Source organism: Mustela erminea, chromosome 11 (genome assembly GCF_009829155.1).
Source record: "Mustela erminea isolate mMusErm1 chromosome 11, mMusErm1.Pri, whole genome shotgun sequence".
Classification (NCBI taxonomy): domain Eukaryota; kingdom Metazoa; phylum Chordata; class Mammalia; order Carnivora; family Mustelidae; genus Mustela; species Mustela erminea.
The window spans coordinates 18,438,725-18,457,083 of NC_045624.1; the positions used below are offsets into that span (position 1 = coordinate 18,438,725).

The 18,359-nt window shown below is 42.2% G+C and overlaps 1 protein-coding gene across 8 annotated transcripts in view; it reads right to left on the reverse strand.

The window, feature by feature from the left end:
• The window catches only part of LRGUK (leucine rich repeats and guanylate kinase domain containing), a 139,122-nt gene that overhangs the window by 50,397 nt on the left and 70,366 nt on the right, over positions 1–18,359 (reverse strand). For 5 of the 8 annotated variants that reach the window (XM_032304522.1, XM_032304525.1, XM_032304521.1 and 2 more), the window contains one exon: positions 9,213–15,542. In XM_032304522.1, the coding sequence (XP_032160413.1) occupies positions 13,318–15,542 (2,225 nt within the window). In that variant the 3' untranslated portion in view covers positions 9,213–13,317. Of the gene's footprint in view, positions 1–2,481; positions 2,622–9,212; positions 15,543–18,359 lie in introns of those variants that run through there. The other 3 variants (XR_004276755.1, XM_032304526.1, XM_032304520.1) reach the window with 2 other exon arrangements.

Genomic DNA, 18,359 nt, shown 5'->3' on the forward strand with positions numbered 1-18,359 from the left:
TTTTTTTTCTTTCCCCCATTTCTCTTCTTCTGACCTTCTTTTCTCACTCCTAAATACCTGATTGCCCTTAACCAGACAAAATCTGTCTTTAGTCAAGGCTGGAGGATCTCTAACAGGTGAAATTCAGATTGGTCATATTTAAACACATCATGAGTACCCGCTCACGGGCAGCGGGGCACGGCACATGCATGGTGTGCGTTTCTCATCAGTGTTATGTGAGGTGGTGTAGCAGGACAGCAAAAGTGGGTTGTGAGGGGTTCTGGGTGTCAGGACGCAGACTTCATTATGAAGGAGTAAATGTGGCTAAGAATTTGTTCAGGACTTTATGTTGTGGGTCTGCTCTGTCCTGGGGACAGAAAGAAGAACCTGTATTAGCAAGGCTAAGTCCCAAGAAGCATAAAGCCATACCAGCCAAGAAGAGGATAATGAGTGTGGAAAGAAAGGGGTAGACTGACCGGTAAAGAACAGAGATTTCCCCGGATAGAGGCTGAGAGGCTCTTCTTGGAGAGAGAGCTCCCTAGGGGCCAGTCCTATGTAAGGGCCTGGTAGCAGAGGATTTGGAGAATACCAGCGCCACTGGCTCAGAGTGGAACTCAAGCCCTTAGACTAGGGCCATCTCCATGGTAACCATGGTTTTCTAGAAGCCAGGGGCTCTTCCTCAATCTTTTAGGAGGGTGTAACCCTCAGGGTTCTTGAACTTGACCCAAAGAATGGGAGTAATCCCAACTCCTCTGGCTGATATTTGATTTCCCACAGATCCTGGTTGATAACAACAATTCCAGAATTAATTTATTTTGGATAAATCAATATGATGTTTCCTGCATTGCATACCATGGTACAAATTCGTATTATTGATAAGTGTTTGGAGTGCATGCACCGTCTGTTCCTCCTAGGAAGCCCTGATCGGTACCTGAGCCGTTTACCCTTCCGCAGGTGACTGGACAAGCAGTCTCGCATGATCTCTGGGGAAGGGCTTGAAAAGTGCAGCCGGGCCAATTAGATTCTCTTGCCTCCCACAATATGAATGACAGAGACCGAGAGAAGTGGCCAGGAATTGGGAGCACAGAGCCAAGAGGCCACAGAGAGTCAGGGCTGGCGTGCATGGGAATGGGTTTAAATGATGTGAGAGGGACGCCTGTGTGCGTGGAGGAGGCCAGCCAGGAGAGACAGGACCACAGAACACTCGACAATCAGGAGCGGAGATGACAGGAAGTTGATGACTCTGGAAGGCAGGGAAACCTGAGCACCTCACTCGTTCATTCTAGAGCCTGGCAGTTCCTGTGAGGTCTGTACTGCAGCCCTGCTCCTGGTGCACCGGGAACCCACTCGCATGTTTTCTACGCAACTACCTCTTATGTGAACTCACTTGCTTGGGCATCTGCTTCTTGCCCCTTGAACACTGGCGTTGTGGGACTTGATCCAAGTACACTGCACAGCTACGCCTGGATATACCACAGCCCAAGACTTTTCATCGGAGGTAACCACTCTGAAGCTTTCAGCCATCACCTACAGTTCTGACTTTAGAGTCTGATGTGATTATTTGCCAACAACAGCCTCACCTTAAGGAACCACCAACGAGGACCTGACAACCAAAAGGCAAGTCCTATCGCATCTATGGTGACAGCAGTGGCTATGAGTTAGGCCTCTTCAAATTCCCAGACCATCCTATAGAACTATGACAAAAGGAAACTGAGCACAACCTAATCTGCAAGCAGAGCCAACAATGCTGCACTCAGTCCTCCCACACAGACTGATTTTTCTGGATGGTCCTGGAACCTGAACTGCAACAAAGTTACAGGAGTGGCTCTGTGGAAGTTACAAAACAGGGCCTAGGAGTGGACTCGCTTTCAAGTCTCAGCCCAAGAACACTGGACATTTTACCCCAACAGGAAAGCCAGTTTTCTCCTGAAATGCATATTTTACCACATGAGTGCTGTCAAAGTCCTTTTCTATTCTTGCTAAAGAGAAGAGCTGAATGTCCAAGTTTTGATTAAAGGCTAGGGAAAGGGACTCACGAAAGCTACGCTGAATATTCTTTGTAGAGCCCATGTCTATTCGTACAGGTGTAGAAAGAGGCTAAAAATTTGTCTTCAAGACAAACCATAAGAAACTCTCAATCTCACAAAACAAACTGAGGGTTGCTGGGGGGAGGGGGTTGGGAGAGGCGGGTGAGGTTATGGACATTGGGGAGGGTATGTGCTATGGTGAGTGCTGTGAAGTGTGTAAGACTGATGATTCACAGACATATACCCCTGGGGCTAATAATACATTATATGTTTATAAAAATATATATATATATATTAAATATATATATATATATATATATATATATATATATATATATAAAATTTGGCTTTAGCTCATACCAGTCAGAAAAGAATTTTGGTGAAACTTAGTCTCAAAATACCCGATCCCCTTTTGGTCTGAGCGGAGCAATGCTGGGCTGCAGCTCTGCCCCCCGCCCCGACCCCCCCCCCTTACCACTGGGGTTTTTTTGGCTGAAAGTCTGGCCCATAATTTCACAAAGTAGTTTCTGTCTGTAGAATCCAGGAGGTCACACAGATTCAAAGTGGAGAGCTTCCGAGCGGAATCTTCAGATTTCAGCAGAGGCATCTTAGTCCCTGGGAGGTAAGAAGCCAAAGTTTGCAAATAAGAGGCACGAAATAGCATCAGGGGACTTTCTGAAGTAAGGAAAATGCTTTGTATCTGGATTGTCCCAAACACAGCGAACTCAATACTTAAAGTCTGTGCATTTCAACTTGAGAGTAACACAACTCAAAATATGTCTGGGTGGCTCAGTCGGTTAACCGTCTGCCTTCAGCTCAGGTCATGATCCCAGGGTCCAGGAATTGAGTCCTGCATTGGGCTCCCTGCTAGTGAGGAATCTGTTTCTCCCTCTGCCTACTTATGTGTACTCTCTCTAACAAATACCTTTATCTTTAAATAAATAAAAATAAAATTAAATAAATTTAAATTTAAAAATATCTTTAAATAAAATAATGTCTTAGAAAACAAGGTCATAATTATTACTGATTATAGTAAAGTCAGGCCACAGCACCTAGTAGACATGTCCTGGGAGTACACTTGGTGCTCATCAAGATAGGCTTATGAAGGGAACTGAAGGAAATCTTGGCACACACGATACCTTCCAGATACTTAAACGTCACACTGATAATAACTTTCTGTTTCACAAAATTCTCCTAAAACACTAGGAAGAAAATAAAACATGCAACACTGAGAAGCAACTTAAAAAAATAATGGAATGGATGATGAGATCACTGTTTGACAGACTTTATTCATAAATAATGCTGAAAGTGTCCTTTAAAACATTATTAGAATGTCCAGAGACCTAGGATATAAAGAATCTAAATTTCTATCACTGCTCATCTACAGAGACCCCTGGTGTAAATGCTTTTGGATATATATGAGCATCAACGATTTCAGGAATATTGCTTTAAAAATGCTAAAGTAAAAAATTTTTAAATGCCAGAATAAATGGTCCCCTCATGTTCCACCAGTCAAATGGCTGACTGAGCAGACATGGGAAGCTCTCTTGACCCAAAGATAAGAAAACACTAGATGATATATAACAGAAATGTGTCGTACATAGCACAGCTGAGAAAGCAAGAAAGAAAAATTTCCAGGTGCTGGAAGTGAAGGTTCCCAGTCAGAAGAGCGGGAATCGATGCCAAGAAATCTGAGTGCTCCTGCGGCTGAGGTTTCTGGACTGGGAGAGGCCAGTCCCTATGTTCCCGAGGCAGAAGCCCTGGGCTCTTGATACTGTGAGAAGCCGCAAAGCGGGTGTCTGGGAATGGCGGCGCACAGACTAAGGGACTGTGGTTGGACACGGAGTCTCGGTAGAACTGAGGATGGAAGCACCTGTAGGGAATCAGGCCTGTGATCCTGGGTTACGTGCTTGTATGGAGAACCTGAACTCAAGCTCCCACCAGATGGTGTGATGGTCCCGGGCCAGGGAGAGAAGGAGAACACTGGTAGGCGAGTCAAAGTATTTAATCCTGTGGGAAAGTCTAAAGCTCCACAACCCAACACCTGCCTTGAGAAAGACAGAAAGACAGAGGCAGAGACTCAGAAGATACAAGAAGTAAGTCCACACCCGAGGAATTCCAGGCAACAGGGCAATCTGAGAAGCGCTGCGGGTAACTACGGTTGTGACAGTCCCAGTGACAATAAGGAATCATCGCATGTGGAGACCTTCTTTGTTAAATCTTCATGATGGAGAAACCACTCAGTCCGTATTTGTTGAGTACCTGCTGTGCCAGCCAGGGCTCTTGATGTTGGAGATTCGGCAATAGATAAAAAGTCCATCCCCTGAGCTATGGGAATTACAGCCTCATGCTGGAGAGAGACGAACTTCGCGTCAGATGCTACAGGCGGTAATTCGAGCACTGAAGCGATGGGCAGCCAGAGAAGGGGACAGAGCAAGAGAGGGCATGATGGTCAGAGAAGATCTATCTAAGGGGGTGACATCTGAACAGGCAACTACAATCACAAGAAAAGCATTCAACTGTCTGGGACAAAAGCATTATCATGCAGAAAGAGATGCTTTTTTATAAGGACCCAGGAGCATGCTTAACTGAACTATGGGAAAGAACGGATATGGCTGAAGGAAGGTTGGGGGGGAGGGGCATAGTGAGTGGGAGATGATGGAGACTGTGCTCAAGAAAAAGAAAGAAAGAGGACGCTTGTCACCTTGATGGGACTCTGAGAACCAAAAGCATTGTGAAAAAGAGCAGAATAATTTGAGAAAAGCTATAAACAATTAAAAGTTATAAAAATTAAAGAAATAGAAGCTATTTGCATTGAGAAAATTTCCACAAAAATTTCCAGTCTATGTGTCAGGGTTCTTTTTTCTACCTTTCTGAGCCATAAGCAATTTGTACCAGGGTGTGAACAAGTCAATGTGATGATACAGTGGTAAAGATAATGTATTTACATTACTATTAAACTACCTTGTAATGCCACCACGTTAATGAGTTGAACTCCTATAATGAAGAGTTTCATACAGTTCTGAAAACAGTTTCTACTGTCTTAATACATCAATGAACAAGGGATTTTGCTTCTCAAAAAAAAAAAAAATATATATATATATATATAAAATTACCACTGTTACAATAACCTGCAACAAGTTTCTTAACATAATCTTATTCAAAGTATCTACATTAAAGACAACCTTGAGGCAACATTAAAATATACATGTAAATTACAGTCCACAAAAACAACCAAGTTCTTCAGTATAAAAGCTAGTTAAATTTATTTAAACACCTACAATGAAGCACAAATGAATTTAATGATGCATGACAGATTTTAAAGTTATTTTATGGATTTATGGATTTTATGCATTATTAAATGCAGGAAAATATAAATGAATTAACTGAAACAAGTGGAAGTACATCTTAAATTAATTCTAAGTAGCTTAGATCTTTTATTTAGACTTCCATCCCGTTGTAGTCAAGTGAATTAAAATAACATGCATAAAACATTTTAAAAGAAGCCGCATAGAACCCAACCTAAATAACAAATGCATTATGAGCCATGTACCTGAGAATAAAACATGTTGAGTATATATTTAATATCCTACCCTTACACAGACAAAACAAGGCCTTTTCCTGCATAAAGGAGGGAATACAAAATGTTGATCTGACATTATAGGTATGCAGCCACATAGCCATGTCAATAACTAGTAATAAAATTAGAATTTGAGAATCAGACTGTGAATATTTTTAGAAACAAAAATCCCTATTTGAATAACCAATTTTTCTACATTAATGAGATTAGGTATATAGCAAAGCAACTAAGTCATTTTCCTGTTCAAAAATATGAAACTAAACACTTGTAAATGTATATATTTTTAGCATTAAAAAAAAAAACCCTGGGAAAAATCAATCAACTGGAATTTTTCTGTTTCAAAGCCATAGAAAATGTATGATTTGGAAATAGGCTTTAATTTTCAAACAAAAGTTCTCAGATAACTGGATGGTTTCAGAATCATTCATTCACCCCCCCACCCCATTCAAATGAGGTTAAAAAACAAACACACACGTTTATGTAGGTAATAGTGAGGTGTTTTTTTTTAAACTAAAGAGAGTAATTTATTTTTACCATGATTAAACACATACACATATAAAATATACAAATACTTGGCAAATCACTATAAAGGAGTCATTAATGAAATATGTAACCATTAAAAAGGATAAAACCAAATTAAGGCACAATAATCTATGATACAATATTTATTTATTTTTAATGAGAGTTACATAATTTTAGTTGAAAATTAAGGAAAACTCAATTCATCAGGAAGTATTATCACAAAACTGAAGCTTCTGAAAAAAAGCTATTTTTCTAGGACAGAATTAAATCTTGAAAGTCTTTTCTATCTGTGCTTCCAAGTAAGGAATAAAAGCAACTAAAATTTCACACAATATCCATAATAGTTTTCCATAGTAAAATAAGCTTTTATAGAGGAAAGCTACCAAGACCAAGGAAACAGTAATAATATTTATGTTCTAAATGGTAAAATGAATACACTTATTAAATCCTTCTTACAGTAAAGTGCTCTATTCATAAGTTTCCAATCAAAGAGTAATCAGCTACTTAAATAGCGAACAGAGTCTTTATCAGGACAGAGGAAAGCATGTGAACGTATATTCTCACACAGAGAGAATGAGGTACACAAAAGAATATTTCTTTCCATTGAACTTCACACTGAAACCTCCTCAATATAGCTGAGCTAATGGGCTCAATATTTGGTCCCTGCATTTACAATGTCCTAATTTGAACATATAACAGGAATGCCTGGCCAGCTTAGTCAGTGGAGCGTGTGACACTTGGTCTCAAGGTTGGGAGTTCAAGCCCCATGCTGGGTATAGAGATTACTTAAAAATTAATATAAAAATAAACTTAAAAATAGAATAAAATAGAACATATAACAGTAGTACCCTGAATTTCTTCCTTTTTTAAATGTATGAGTTTATCATGAAATAGTCAATCGATGCTTTGAAGGAGATAAGATATAGGGCAGGCAAATTTCAAGATGAGAAACTTAGTATGTAAGATCTGCCTATGTCCAGCACTTGGGCAAGAGAAAGAAGCAGCAGAAAAAAGGAGAGAAATCTTCAGGAAGTTTGGATACATATGAAAGCCTTCTTCTAAGTAATATGTTTGATAATAAGGCTGCGGATGAGACTTCCACCCAGTCATATACTCTCACCTCTAGCAAGCGCAAGGTGCTTCTTAAGGGATCATTCTTCAAGAACAGCTTTTTCAAAAATGGTACATCATTGGTCAATTCCTCTAGGAAAGACTTTTTTTGTTTGTTTCTTTGTTTTGCCTTGTTTTTGCCTCAACACATCACCAAAGGAAAACAGAATGCCTACTACCTGGTAGTTGATTTTAAGTTAAGTAACTTGACAGTACTTACTACCCAACCAATTTGAAATGCAAAATATAAATGGCTTTGACTTTATCAATAAAGAAATATCATAATAAAATAACAGATAACATTTATTGAGCATGTACTATGTGCCAGCTGCCATGACAAGCATTTCCCATGTGTATCACCAGGAGATTTCATAACAACTCTAGAGCTGATGTTTCCCCAGCTCAATCTCCAAGCTGCAATGCTGTGTGTGAACGCCCATCAAATAATCTCTTCATCTCTGTAATACACCACTTTACTAAAATTTCTTCCCAACATTATCCTAATTCTGTTTAAGCTCCTTAATTCAATCAAGGTCATGAAGGTTTTTAAAAGGATTTTCAGAGAAGACCATCCTATTTGCCAAATACTTCTATCTAGTTTGAATGGTAGATTGAATGGTTTATTAATGATAAAATGCTATCTTTTTTTTTTTTTTTTTTGCGGCTTACATGTTAACACTAACATTCATATACACACTTACTATGTACAGACATTTTCTTTCAATTAACTCATTTACTCCTAACAATAATTGAGGTTGGTCATCGTCTCTACATGAGAACTCTGTAACTTTCCCAAGGTCACACAGCTAGACTGTACTAGTGCTGGGATTTCCAGTGATTATGTGGACAGTTAGTTATTTGAAATTAAGAATTTCTAAGGTTATAAACTTTTTAAAAAAGCCTCCGACGGGGCGCCTGGGTGGCTCAGTGGGTTAAGCCTCTGCCTTTGGCTTAGGTCATGATCCCAGAGTCCTGGGACTGAGCCCCACTTGGGGCTCTCTGCTCAGCAGGGAGCCTGCTTCCTCCTCTCTCTCTGCCTGCCTCTCTGCCTACCTGTGATCTCTGCCAAATAAATTTTTAAAAAGCCTCCGGCTTTTGCTAATCATGCTCACACTCTCATAATCATCTTGGAGGTGAAAGATTTGGTGGTCTGACATTATTTACCTATCATCAACACAAAGAAATTGTTAGGCTCTTATTATCCTTTTCCCTGAATGCCTCCTCAATAATAATAATAAATAAAAAGTGATTTCTAGAATCACATCTTCCAGATTGAACTGAGAAATTAATTAAATTCAGTTATGAACATATTGTGCTAGACACTACATAAATAGCACAATTACCTAAAGTGGAGTTTGGAAGATCTTTTATGTTAACAAGATGATTTCAGGGTTGTCATGGAGCAAAAGGAAAGGGAGTCAGCTAAGTCCTTAGTTCTGAAAACACTACTGATCCAAAAAGTTTCAAAGTGGTTTTTTTCTTGCTTTACCTAAGAACTTATTTTTGTGCCTAAGATTTTTGGACATACCTTCTCTGGAGCCCTAATACTGACAAAGAGTGTAACTGCCAATCCACTGGATCCTTGCTGTTGTCCCAGAAAGGAATTCAGCGTTTAGGTCATTCATGGCCACTCATCCCATCACACATGAACAACCAGCACAGGGAAGCATCTAGTCAAACAGGCCTCCAGGAACACCACCAGAGCAAAGCTCCAGAGAGCTCAGCACAAGGGTTTTCCAATCACGGGTTGCAAACTGAATTGTGGGATCTGCATTTTGTAGGATACGGCCAGCATTTTTAGAAATTGGGATTAAGTAAAACAGAAAACATCTGGGTTTATCACTATAGGAAGGTGTCTCCTACACGTGTCTGTGTGAGGGTGATGATATTGTAAAATGTATTCCTAGTTAATGGATTTGGGGTCTCAAAGTTTGAAAGCCACTGTTCTAATGAGCCCTAAGTGCATAGATTTTCTAGTACTAAGCTTTATTTTCAATTAAATAGACTGCTGGATTCTCCATAGCCAGCCTGTAGAGCCTGTTGTAGTAAATGGATTAAATCATAAAAGCAACCTTAAATTTTATCCAGCCCAACTAATCGCCTGACATATGGAAGCTTCTCGTAAGATTTCCAACACAGAGTTCTAGAGAAAACCTGTTTATTCCTTTGTACGTGACTTCTAACTTTAAGAAAGTTCCTCATTATGTATGCCAAACTGAAAGAGAACATAACATAACATAAGGTTGCGCTTTCACAGGACAGGTTTTCATACATGTGAATTTGATTCTATGTAACCTTTTCCAAATAAACACAGGTTCATTGTAGAAAATTTGGAAAATACTAAAAACATAAATGAGAAAATAGAAATTATTCATAATCTGACAACCCAGAACTCACAACTGGAACCATACTGGTTTTACCTCCTTAATCTGTTTTTTCCTTAGTATGTAACAAATATTCTTCTCTACATTCGTCTACAACAGATTATAATGGCAATGTAACATTTTAGCATATGGCTAAACCGTAACTTTTCCGTAAGTTATTTTTAAAATCCCATTGGGTGGCTATATTACTTCCAGAATTTATTATAAAGACATTAATGGGAACATCGTTCTATGTCAATTACTTCCTTGGGATAAGTCATAGTTAGAATTACCAGTTTAAACATAGGCAATATTTACAGGCTCTGACAGATATTGCACAACTGTCCCCCCAAAAGTGGTGCCAACTTACTTTCTCAGTGATGACACAGAAAGTGTGTTTCCCCTCAACCTTACCAAGAATAGGCATTAATTTGCTTTCCATCTTTGCCAGTTTGGTAACCCCCAAAATCTAATCCATTTTAATTTACAGAAGTACTGAAAGCTAAATGCATTTTGACATGTATTTTGGCCATTTTTCTCTCCTCTATTGTGAATTACCTGATCATGTCCTTTGTCCAATTCTCTTTTGAAGCTTTAAAACAACGGATTTAGCTTTTTAAATATTTGAAGAAGTCTCTTAAGCCCAGTGGAACTATATTATCTCTGTTGATGTGAACACTAGCTGCCAGACTTCCTTTGAAAAGCTAAAGATCACATTAGCTAATAGAGGGACTAAAGTTCTGCAGTGTTTTTTGTTGTCCCATAAAGACCACTTTGCTGAGGAATACAGCAAATGGAAGTGATGTGAACTTTGTAAACGTAGATGGAAAATGACAATTCTTATACAGCTTAAAAGCAGAAGTTTCCGCTATACCAAGAAAATCAATAATAGCAGTAAAATACTCCCACCACAGAGGAGTTAGTGATCTTTGCTACTCCCTTCCTTGGACAACAAACAAAGTATTGACCAGCTGCTCTGAACCCAGGACATTTTTACATGCCATCAAAACACAAACCTTCTACCATCACGAACCCCCGGGAAGGGAGCTAGAGCTTCCTCTAAGTCAAACAAAGGGAAACCTGGCTTTTCACTTCCCTTTAGAACCCTAAGAAAAGTGCAACCTTGAATGCCCTAAGCGGCCTCAGAACCAGTTGCCCGAGGAGGAAACCACGTATTTTTCTAAAGTTCTCGCCTAAGTGAGGTATCAGCGCTTCTGAGATGCACCATTCATGGCTCATAAAACAAGGGGTGATTATCCTTATTTTCTTCACATCTGTCCTCCCCAAGCCCCCACCATGTCCCACCCAGATATCTCCTGAATCTGACTATTCCTGCCACAGTGCCTTATTACAGGCCCTCACCATCTTGTTAGAACTATCGCAATAGCTTCCCAGCCATCCTTCCTACCCCCTGTACTTCCTTAAAGGTATCCTCCATACCAACTCTAGACACATGCCTCTAAGATAAAAATTTAACTATTCAATGGCTCCCCACTGTTAGATCAAGTTTCTAAACTCATTATTAGCACAAAACGCCCTTTGGATCTACAGACACCTGACATCCGGGTCCTCAAAAGAAATGCTGCGCCTGCTCTTACGGCCACGCTTAGACATATGCTGTTCCCTTTTCCAAGAAACCTTCACTCTCTCCCATCATTCTAATTTTGCAACCTTGATGACTTGGCTGAAAGATAAGCTCCTTTCGGAAGTGTTTTGTGATCTAATTCTCCCATCCCAAGCTAGATTCAGTGTCCTTCCATATCATCCTTATGATATTCTGGAAAAGTTAATAAATGGGTTTGCCTATTTGATGTTTAAACCTGGCCCAGTGTGCTGTGGGGCTTCCGGCTACCCCAATCACATGGTGTTGTAATGAACTCTCTTATCTGTCTCTCTGGATAAAAAACGGAGCTCCTCATCATCTCACTGTGTACATCTAGCAGCCAGCAGTCTGGCAGCTAGAAGGTGCTCAATCAATGCTTGTTGGATGACTGGACTAATCCATAAATGTAAGTTACGATATGTTAAAAAAAAATTCACCTTACTATGGTCATCTTTGACAAATCAGATAAATCAAAGGGTAATTATTGGCATAACATACGCTCTTCATTTTACAAGAGGATTCCTGCCTCCTGGATTTTAAAAATGTCAATTTCCACTACTGAACTTGAAATAACATCTGCCATACATACAATTTCGTGGACACATACGTTTTGTATATGATAAGATCCATTTATACAGGCATTTAGTCCTCCATTTTTTCTCTTTTGGAAATACAGGATGCCAAACATAGTTTCCGATGCTGCTATCTACATAGTAAGTACTCAATAAATACCTTGTAACCCTTTAAGAGCCAGATCCCAGGTTAGCTGCTTTGCTCTTAGTCCCTGCTGTCCGGGAATGCAGTTGCCATGTACTCGAGGAGGGGGCACCAATGGTGACATGTATGGGACCCTGTCTCTGGCCAGAGTAGATTAGTTTAAGAATGAACACTTGGCCCAAGCCAGGCCAGTCAATATCTTTCCCTGAATTTTTTTTTTTAATTTTAAGATTAAAGAACATGCAAATTAATCCCTTTCTAGTAGTGGGAGCTGCCAGATGTAAAACCACATATAAGACTTGAGAAGTACTGGTGGCCGTGTTCCCTGCCATGTGCAGAAACTTCTATGGAGTCCGTCGGAACCAAAGATAAAGAGCCACCATGGAGAAAGAAAAAGAGAAATGACAAGAGTGCTGTTAATGACAGAAAATACTGGGGATGACTAGAGTCTGGGTTATGTTCAATAACTGGTCCCCAGTTCTGAGGTAGGCTCAGCTCTACCTCTACCCTCCCCATAATTTGGTTGTGGGAGACTTTCCACTCCCTTCTCGTAGATTCCCGTAAGCTACCTCAGGTCGGACCCCAGTCACTTGTCAGCAAAGGGATCCTGATGGTATGAGTTAATGAAGTAAAAAGAACTCCGCTCCATCTTCTCCCTACTAACCCTTTTCACTGATTCAGCCAGGTGGTTTAGCACAATGAAGGCACGGGCTAATTTACATGAGGTTCCTATTCGGAGAGAGTAGGAAGGTATTCATCCTGAAATAAACATTAAGCAAAAGTAAGTTTCAAGTCATATATGCCAACGCAAACCCGGAGGACTCAGCAATCACAGTGTCATTGTGCAAGGAACGTGTCCCCTGCCCTTCCAAAGACTCCCATGCATTAACTGTGGGTCTGGAACCTTGGCGGGAGTGACCAAGACCCAGAAACTGCAAAGGCTTCCTTTCTCAGAGTTCTCCTTCTGGATCCCTTGATAAAGCAAGAGGCAGGTGAGAATTTTCTCATCCAGAAGTGACTTTTCTTAATGGAGTCAATAAAAACAATGGCAACGTGACATTGTTTCAGCCAGAGTTCGAGCACATATTGGAATTCATACAAGTCTAGACACACAGGCTCCCTGCTGGCATCAGATCTGTTAAGACCAGCTCTACAGCTTGCTGGAGTACCCCACTCGAGGGGCTGCTCTTTGAGGCTACAGTGGCAAACCACAAGAATTCGCACAGACTTGCTGCCTTCTAAGAACCCAAAGGCTGGGCAGGGCTGGTGCCCACCCCCTCATGCTTATGCAGGTGGCAGAAGGAAGCTGGGATATGGAGTCATGGTGGCCTGGCCATCACTTTCCTTTCTGTGACAGCACTGCCTCCAAGAGGCACAGATGTTAGAGACCCAGGGACCCAGTGCTCCAAGGGTGGCTCACACCTTGGTGCTCTGACTGCCCCTGGCTCGCAGTCTTCCTTCCCAGCTGCCCCGCTCCTCGGCAGACACGGGACTCTGGGGTGTAGCTGAGCTCCTGTCCTTTGGTGCTCCCCCATGTTTCCGGCTGTGTTTGTCTCTGGCTTGCTGCCCAGGAGCGCTGTCCCTTTGGACAGAGCTCTCTTTGGTCTGACTGGTCCCCTTCAGGGCTTGCGTCCCTTGGACAAGCTGCTGGGTGGAAGCCTGCGCCGGGGAGTCCAAAATAGCCTCTCTCTTCGGAAATCTTCCCCTCTTATGAGCCTCTTCTTTTCTCCTCGGATGTAGCCTAGAAGCAGAATCATCTGGTCTGGACTCTGCAGAGGAAGTTTCACTCTGGAGAGGTCTCCTGGGCAGGGGCTGACCCTCCTGAGTTGGGGGACCACCACTGAGGGCCGCTTTAGCCTCTTGAGACAATCCTCCAGAATTCCTTCTTTTTGAGGATGGTCCTTTTTTGGACACAGTTCCCTTCTGAACCAGGTCATCTGTGGGGAGGCTGGCACTGGCTTTTTTTCTGGAAGAATGTTCCTTTTCCCGCTTCTCTTCTGGTAACTGGGGATCCTTAGGCAATGGTTCAGCATGGGTTGGCTCAGGGATTTCTGGTGCATGGACTTTTCTCCTCTGGTTCCCCTGAGGACTCGGAGGTGGGCTAGGATTAGGGTGGTTGGGAACCTTTGGGGGAGTCATCTTACTCTGGGATTCTGGCTGCAAGGCTGTCTGATGGCTTCTAAGTGCCTTTTTCAGATGCCCTGTCCCTTTAGTTGTCTCTCTTTGGACAGGGAGTTTTTTTTTCCTAGTTCCTATCTGTTGCACTGGTTTTTGGTTTTGGGGTACGGCCTGTACATCTGAAATCTTGCTGGAAGTGTGGCCTGCTTTTGGAGCTTGCCTTCCCTTTGCGGGCCTTGAATCATGGGGAGGCCCTGTGTTCTGAGGCAGCCGCTGTTCAGAGAAGGGAGTGGGAATTTGTGGGAGCCTAACGACCTGAGCCTCCTCTTCCTGGGGCAGATCGGGGGCAGGCTGTGGCATGTGCTCCTGGATGGGGGGGCTGATAAGAGGGAGCTTCACCTCCCTGACCTTTTCTTCTTGGACTTGCTGAGGACTATGGTCTGGATAGGAGCTCGGATTTTGTGGTGGTTTGGAATGGGGAGGGCTGATGGGAGGAAGTTTACTGGGGTCTCCTTCCTGAGCTAGTGGAGGCCTGGGAGAGGAAGTCACAGTTGGATCTGAGGCTGTTTCTAAAGCTTCCTCCCTGCTGGGTGACAGGAGTTTGGGGGTGGGCCTCCGGCTCTGGAGTGGAGCAAGGACCTGAGGCTGGGGCAGCCTGGTGGGAGCCAGGCGGCTTCTGGGGAGCAAAGTCATTGGGTCGCTCTTGTCCTGGGTCTGTTTGATAGCTGCTGAGTCCTGAGGTTGTGGCAATTCTGGGTAAGGAGTGCTAACCCGAACCAATTCTGCTTTGGGGATTTCCTCTTCCAGAGGTTGTTCTGGAGATGATCCCGGTATTTTGGCCGCATTAGGGTGGGAGGGGTCTCTTGGAGGCTCATAATGGGCACTGTTGGGTGGCAGATCAGCGGACTTGGCTTCCTCATCCTGGGTTCTCTGGGGGCTGAGGGATGTTGGGCCAGACCCCGGGGGAGCCTCAGATGGGGGAGGGCCAGTGGAGGTTACCTTGGCCTCCCCTGATTCCTCATCCTGGTCTGGTTGAGGGCTGCGAGCTGGAGCTTGGTCAGGGTGCTGAGAAGCCTCCTGGGAAGGAACGATGGAAGACTGCCCTATTTTATCTGCTTTTGCCTCAGATGTCTGGGACTCATTTTCAGGGAGCTCCGTCATTATTTTTGAAGAAAGATCTGATTGTTGAACATCCCCTTCCTTCTGGTTTGAGGATAAGTCTTGGGCCTGCTGGGAAGTACCAGGTGCTGAGGAGCTGGGCTGTGGAGGGGGCTGTGGAGGAGGCTGAGCACTGACATGGCTACTGGGAGAACGTTCTTCTTGATGGGCTGCTCCCTCCTGGGTCAGCTCTTGGTTCTGGGAGGGGGCCAGGTTCTGATGTTCAGGGACCTGTGCGTGAGTCTGTATTCCAGAGAGAGGCTCTGTTATCTGGCCATCTGCTTGCAGTTTCGCCAAGCGCCTTGGGGACGGGACCAGATGTGCTGGCACCCCAGAGGGGGTCTTCTTGCTAGAGGGAGCTCCTGCTTTAATATAAGAAAAGTTAGCTAAAAACATCTTAACATGTACTATGCAACTAAGTAACTTTAGAAATAACAAAAACAAAAAATTGTTTCCTTTCCTGATGCACATAGGCCTTTGAAAAGAATAAAGTTACACATAGAGAAGAATTATAACCTTTCCTTCCCCTTGGGGAGACTAGGTGCCTCGAATTCTCTCATTTAGTAGAATGTAGAAAATCTGAGTCAATGGAAATCATCAACTTCAGCAAATAAACATAGAGAGACTTATTCACAGAACCAAAATTTACATCCGGGTGAGACAGTGACAGCAACACTTTCTAAGTGAATGAAATTTTAAATTTCCACCACTTAGAGAGGTCAGTGCTGCTGTTGATGGTAGAAACGAGAGGGGGGACGTCTAAGCCAGGGGTAGTCCTGCTTGTTTAATGGCAGGCCCCTTCAAGAAACTGGGAGCTCTCTGAGGAATAATCAGCTTACCAAGGGAAGGGAAGGCAAGGCAAGGCAAGGCATGGGAAATGCAACAGGCACTCAGTAAGTCAGGAGGGAACGGAAGGAAGCAAAAAATGGATTCCATGGAAGCATGAGGTGCCATGGCTCACAGGAGCTGCTCCTGATACTCCCTCCACCCCCACCACCCCCAGGGCTACTCTTTTCCCTCGGAGTCTACTCCAGGTTTCAGCAATGGTTCTGAGAGGCCACTAGCACACTGACATTGCAGATGGGGACACTTCCTTCGATCACCATGGGAGCAAGTTCTCCGTGTGATTCTGTTCTCATGGACCAACCAGGGACTCTATCAGTGCAGCAGGCACTTGTTTCTGAGAGAAGTCCATACATATTCTGGTGGCCCACGGGACATCTTCACCTAGGCCTAAGGACATGGCTCTGAAATGCTGTAGTCAAGGGTGGCACACCAGTGTGGAACAGCCTTGAAGAAACTAGTCTCGGCCCACTTTGAGAGAAACCTGATGCCCAGAGACTACAAACCAAGTCAGACCTCCAAGGTGACCCCATGGTGGTCCATCCCCAGAAGCAAACCAGGCTCCTGGCAACGGTCCATTCTCCCCCACAGAGGAAGATGGGCTTGGACTACTCTGGGTCCTCCCTGAACCTCCTCGTCTGGAGAGGTAGCCTGTGCCTCCAGCTGAACCAGACATCTCTGGGGAGGGGTTAGGGAAGAGTGGGGACAAGGAAAATCTTGCCACTTGGTGGGATTTCTGAGGGGATGGCTCTGCTCATCATTCCTATCTCCCTAGTTCATGACAGTAATAGAGTAAATACAAATTTAGTCAAGATGCAAGGCTAAATTAAAATATAAGAGAAGTAAAAATGTCTAGAAGAGACAAATTCATAGAGACAGAAAGTAGATTAGAGGTTACCAGGGACTAAAGGCGGGGGTTACTGCTTAATGGGAATAGAGTTTCTGTGTGGGAGGGATGAAAACTTTTGGAAAGAGGTAGTAGGGATGGTTATACGACACTGTGAATGGAGTTAATGCCATTAAGTTGTACACTTAAAATGGCTAAAATGGCTAATTTTATGTTTTTTTTTAAATCACATGCGAAAAGAAATTTTGAAAAATAGAAAGGCAGAAGAACCGTAAAACCCAATGCTGAAAGCTCTTTCTCTTTGTAAACCCCCTGTTTCCTAGAATCAGACACACAAGGATTTTTTTCACCCCACTTTTAGAATTTGACAATTCACATCATTTGGCAAATGAAACCCTGCCCTTTATTAGAGATAAAGACACCACGTGGGACCTAGTAAATTGTTCAATTTCCCCGTTTGACTCATCATCACCATCATTTTCCTCTCTCACTAGTCAGATCTAAATAATGATTTGCAAATATAATTTTATTTTATGATTTCTATAGCAGGAACTCAGGGTGATAGTTGGATCAGCTTTTTAAAAGCTTTATTGGGAGCACCAGATGAGTATTCCAGAAATAGGCTGTAGAGAGACACACGGGAGGTAAAGACATCTCTTACACTGAGTTGTGAACAAAGTGAGTTTTTATTTCATAAAAACTGTACTGTTTGCTCAGGATTTTATTAGTTATTGTGCTTTAGAAATGAATATTACCTAGCATTGCTATAAGGGAAAAAAATAAGATCATCCGTACCATGGTTGATAAATATTTTTAATTAATGGCATTAATTATAATGGTATGTCTCAGTATTTTGAGGTTTTATAATCACTTTGTACCTAACATTACTATTTTGTATGTGCATTTAATGGAAATTCAATTAGTCTCTCCTCTGGTAAAGGTTTGCATTTCTGGGTCCAGGCTGATGTGCTTGCTATACTGATAGACTTCAGGCTTATTTTTATGATTTTGTTCTAGTTTCATCATTAAGAGTAGAAATTAAAATTGCATTCTCAGTTACAAGTTAGCAACATGAAATTACTGAAGATAAGGCTATGTATTATTACTTCAAATATCTAGGAATACTCAGTTGGCATTGGTACAGGATTCCTGCTTCCATGAAAACAAAGCCATTGGCCACCAGATTTCGGTTTGTACTGAAGCCTAACTTATAGACAGTCTAATCTAAGGGCAAAAACATCAGCAAATTCCAGAATGTTCCATAATATTATATGTATGGCTTTGTTGTTTAGAAATGGCAGTTCAAAGTGATTTCTCTGATCAAATTAATGATTACTGGTGAAATTTGGAATACGAAACTAAGACTTCTAATTTCCAGTTCAATTTTCTAATTGGTCTTTCATAGAACCTTAAATATTTTTTATTTCAATTTCTTACCTTTGACAGCTCAATTAAATATTAAAAATATTTCAACTATGCTGAAATTACTGAT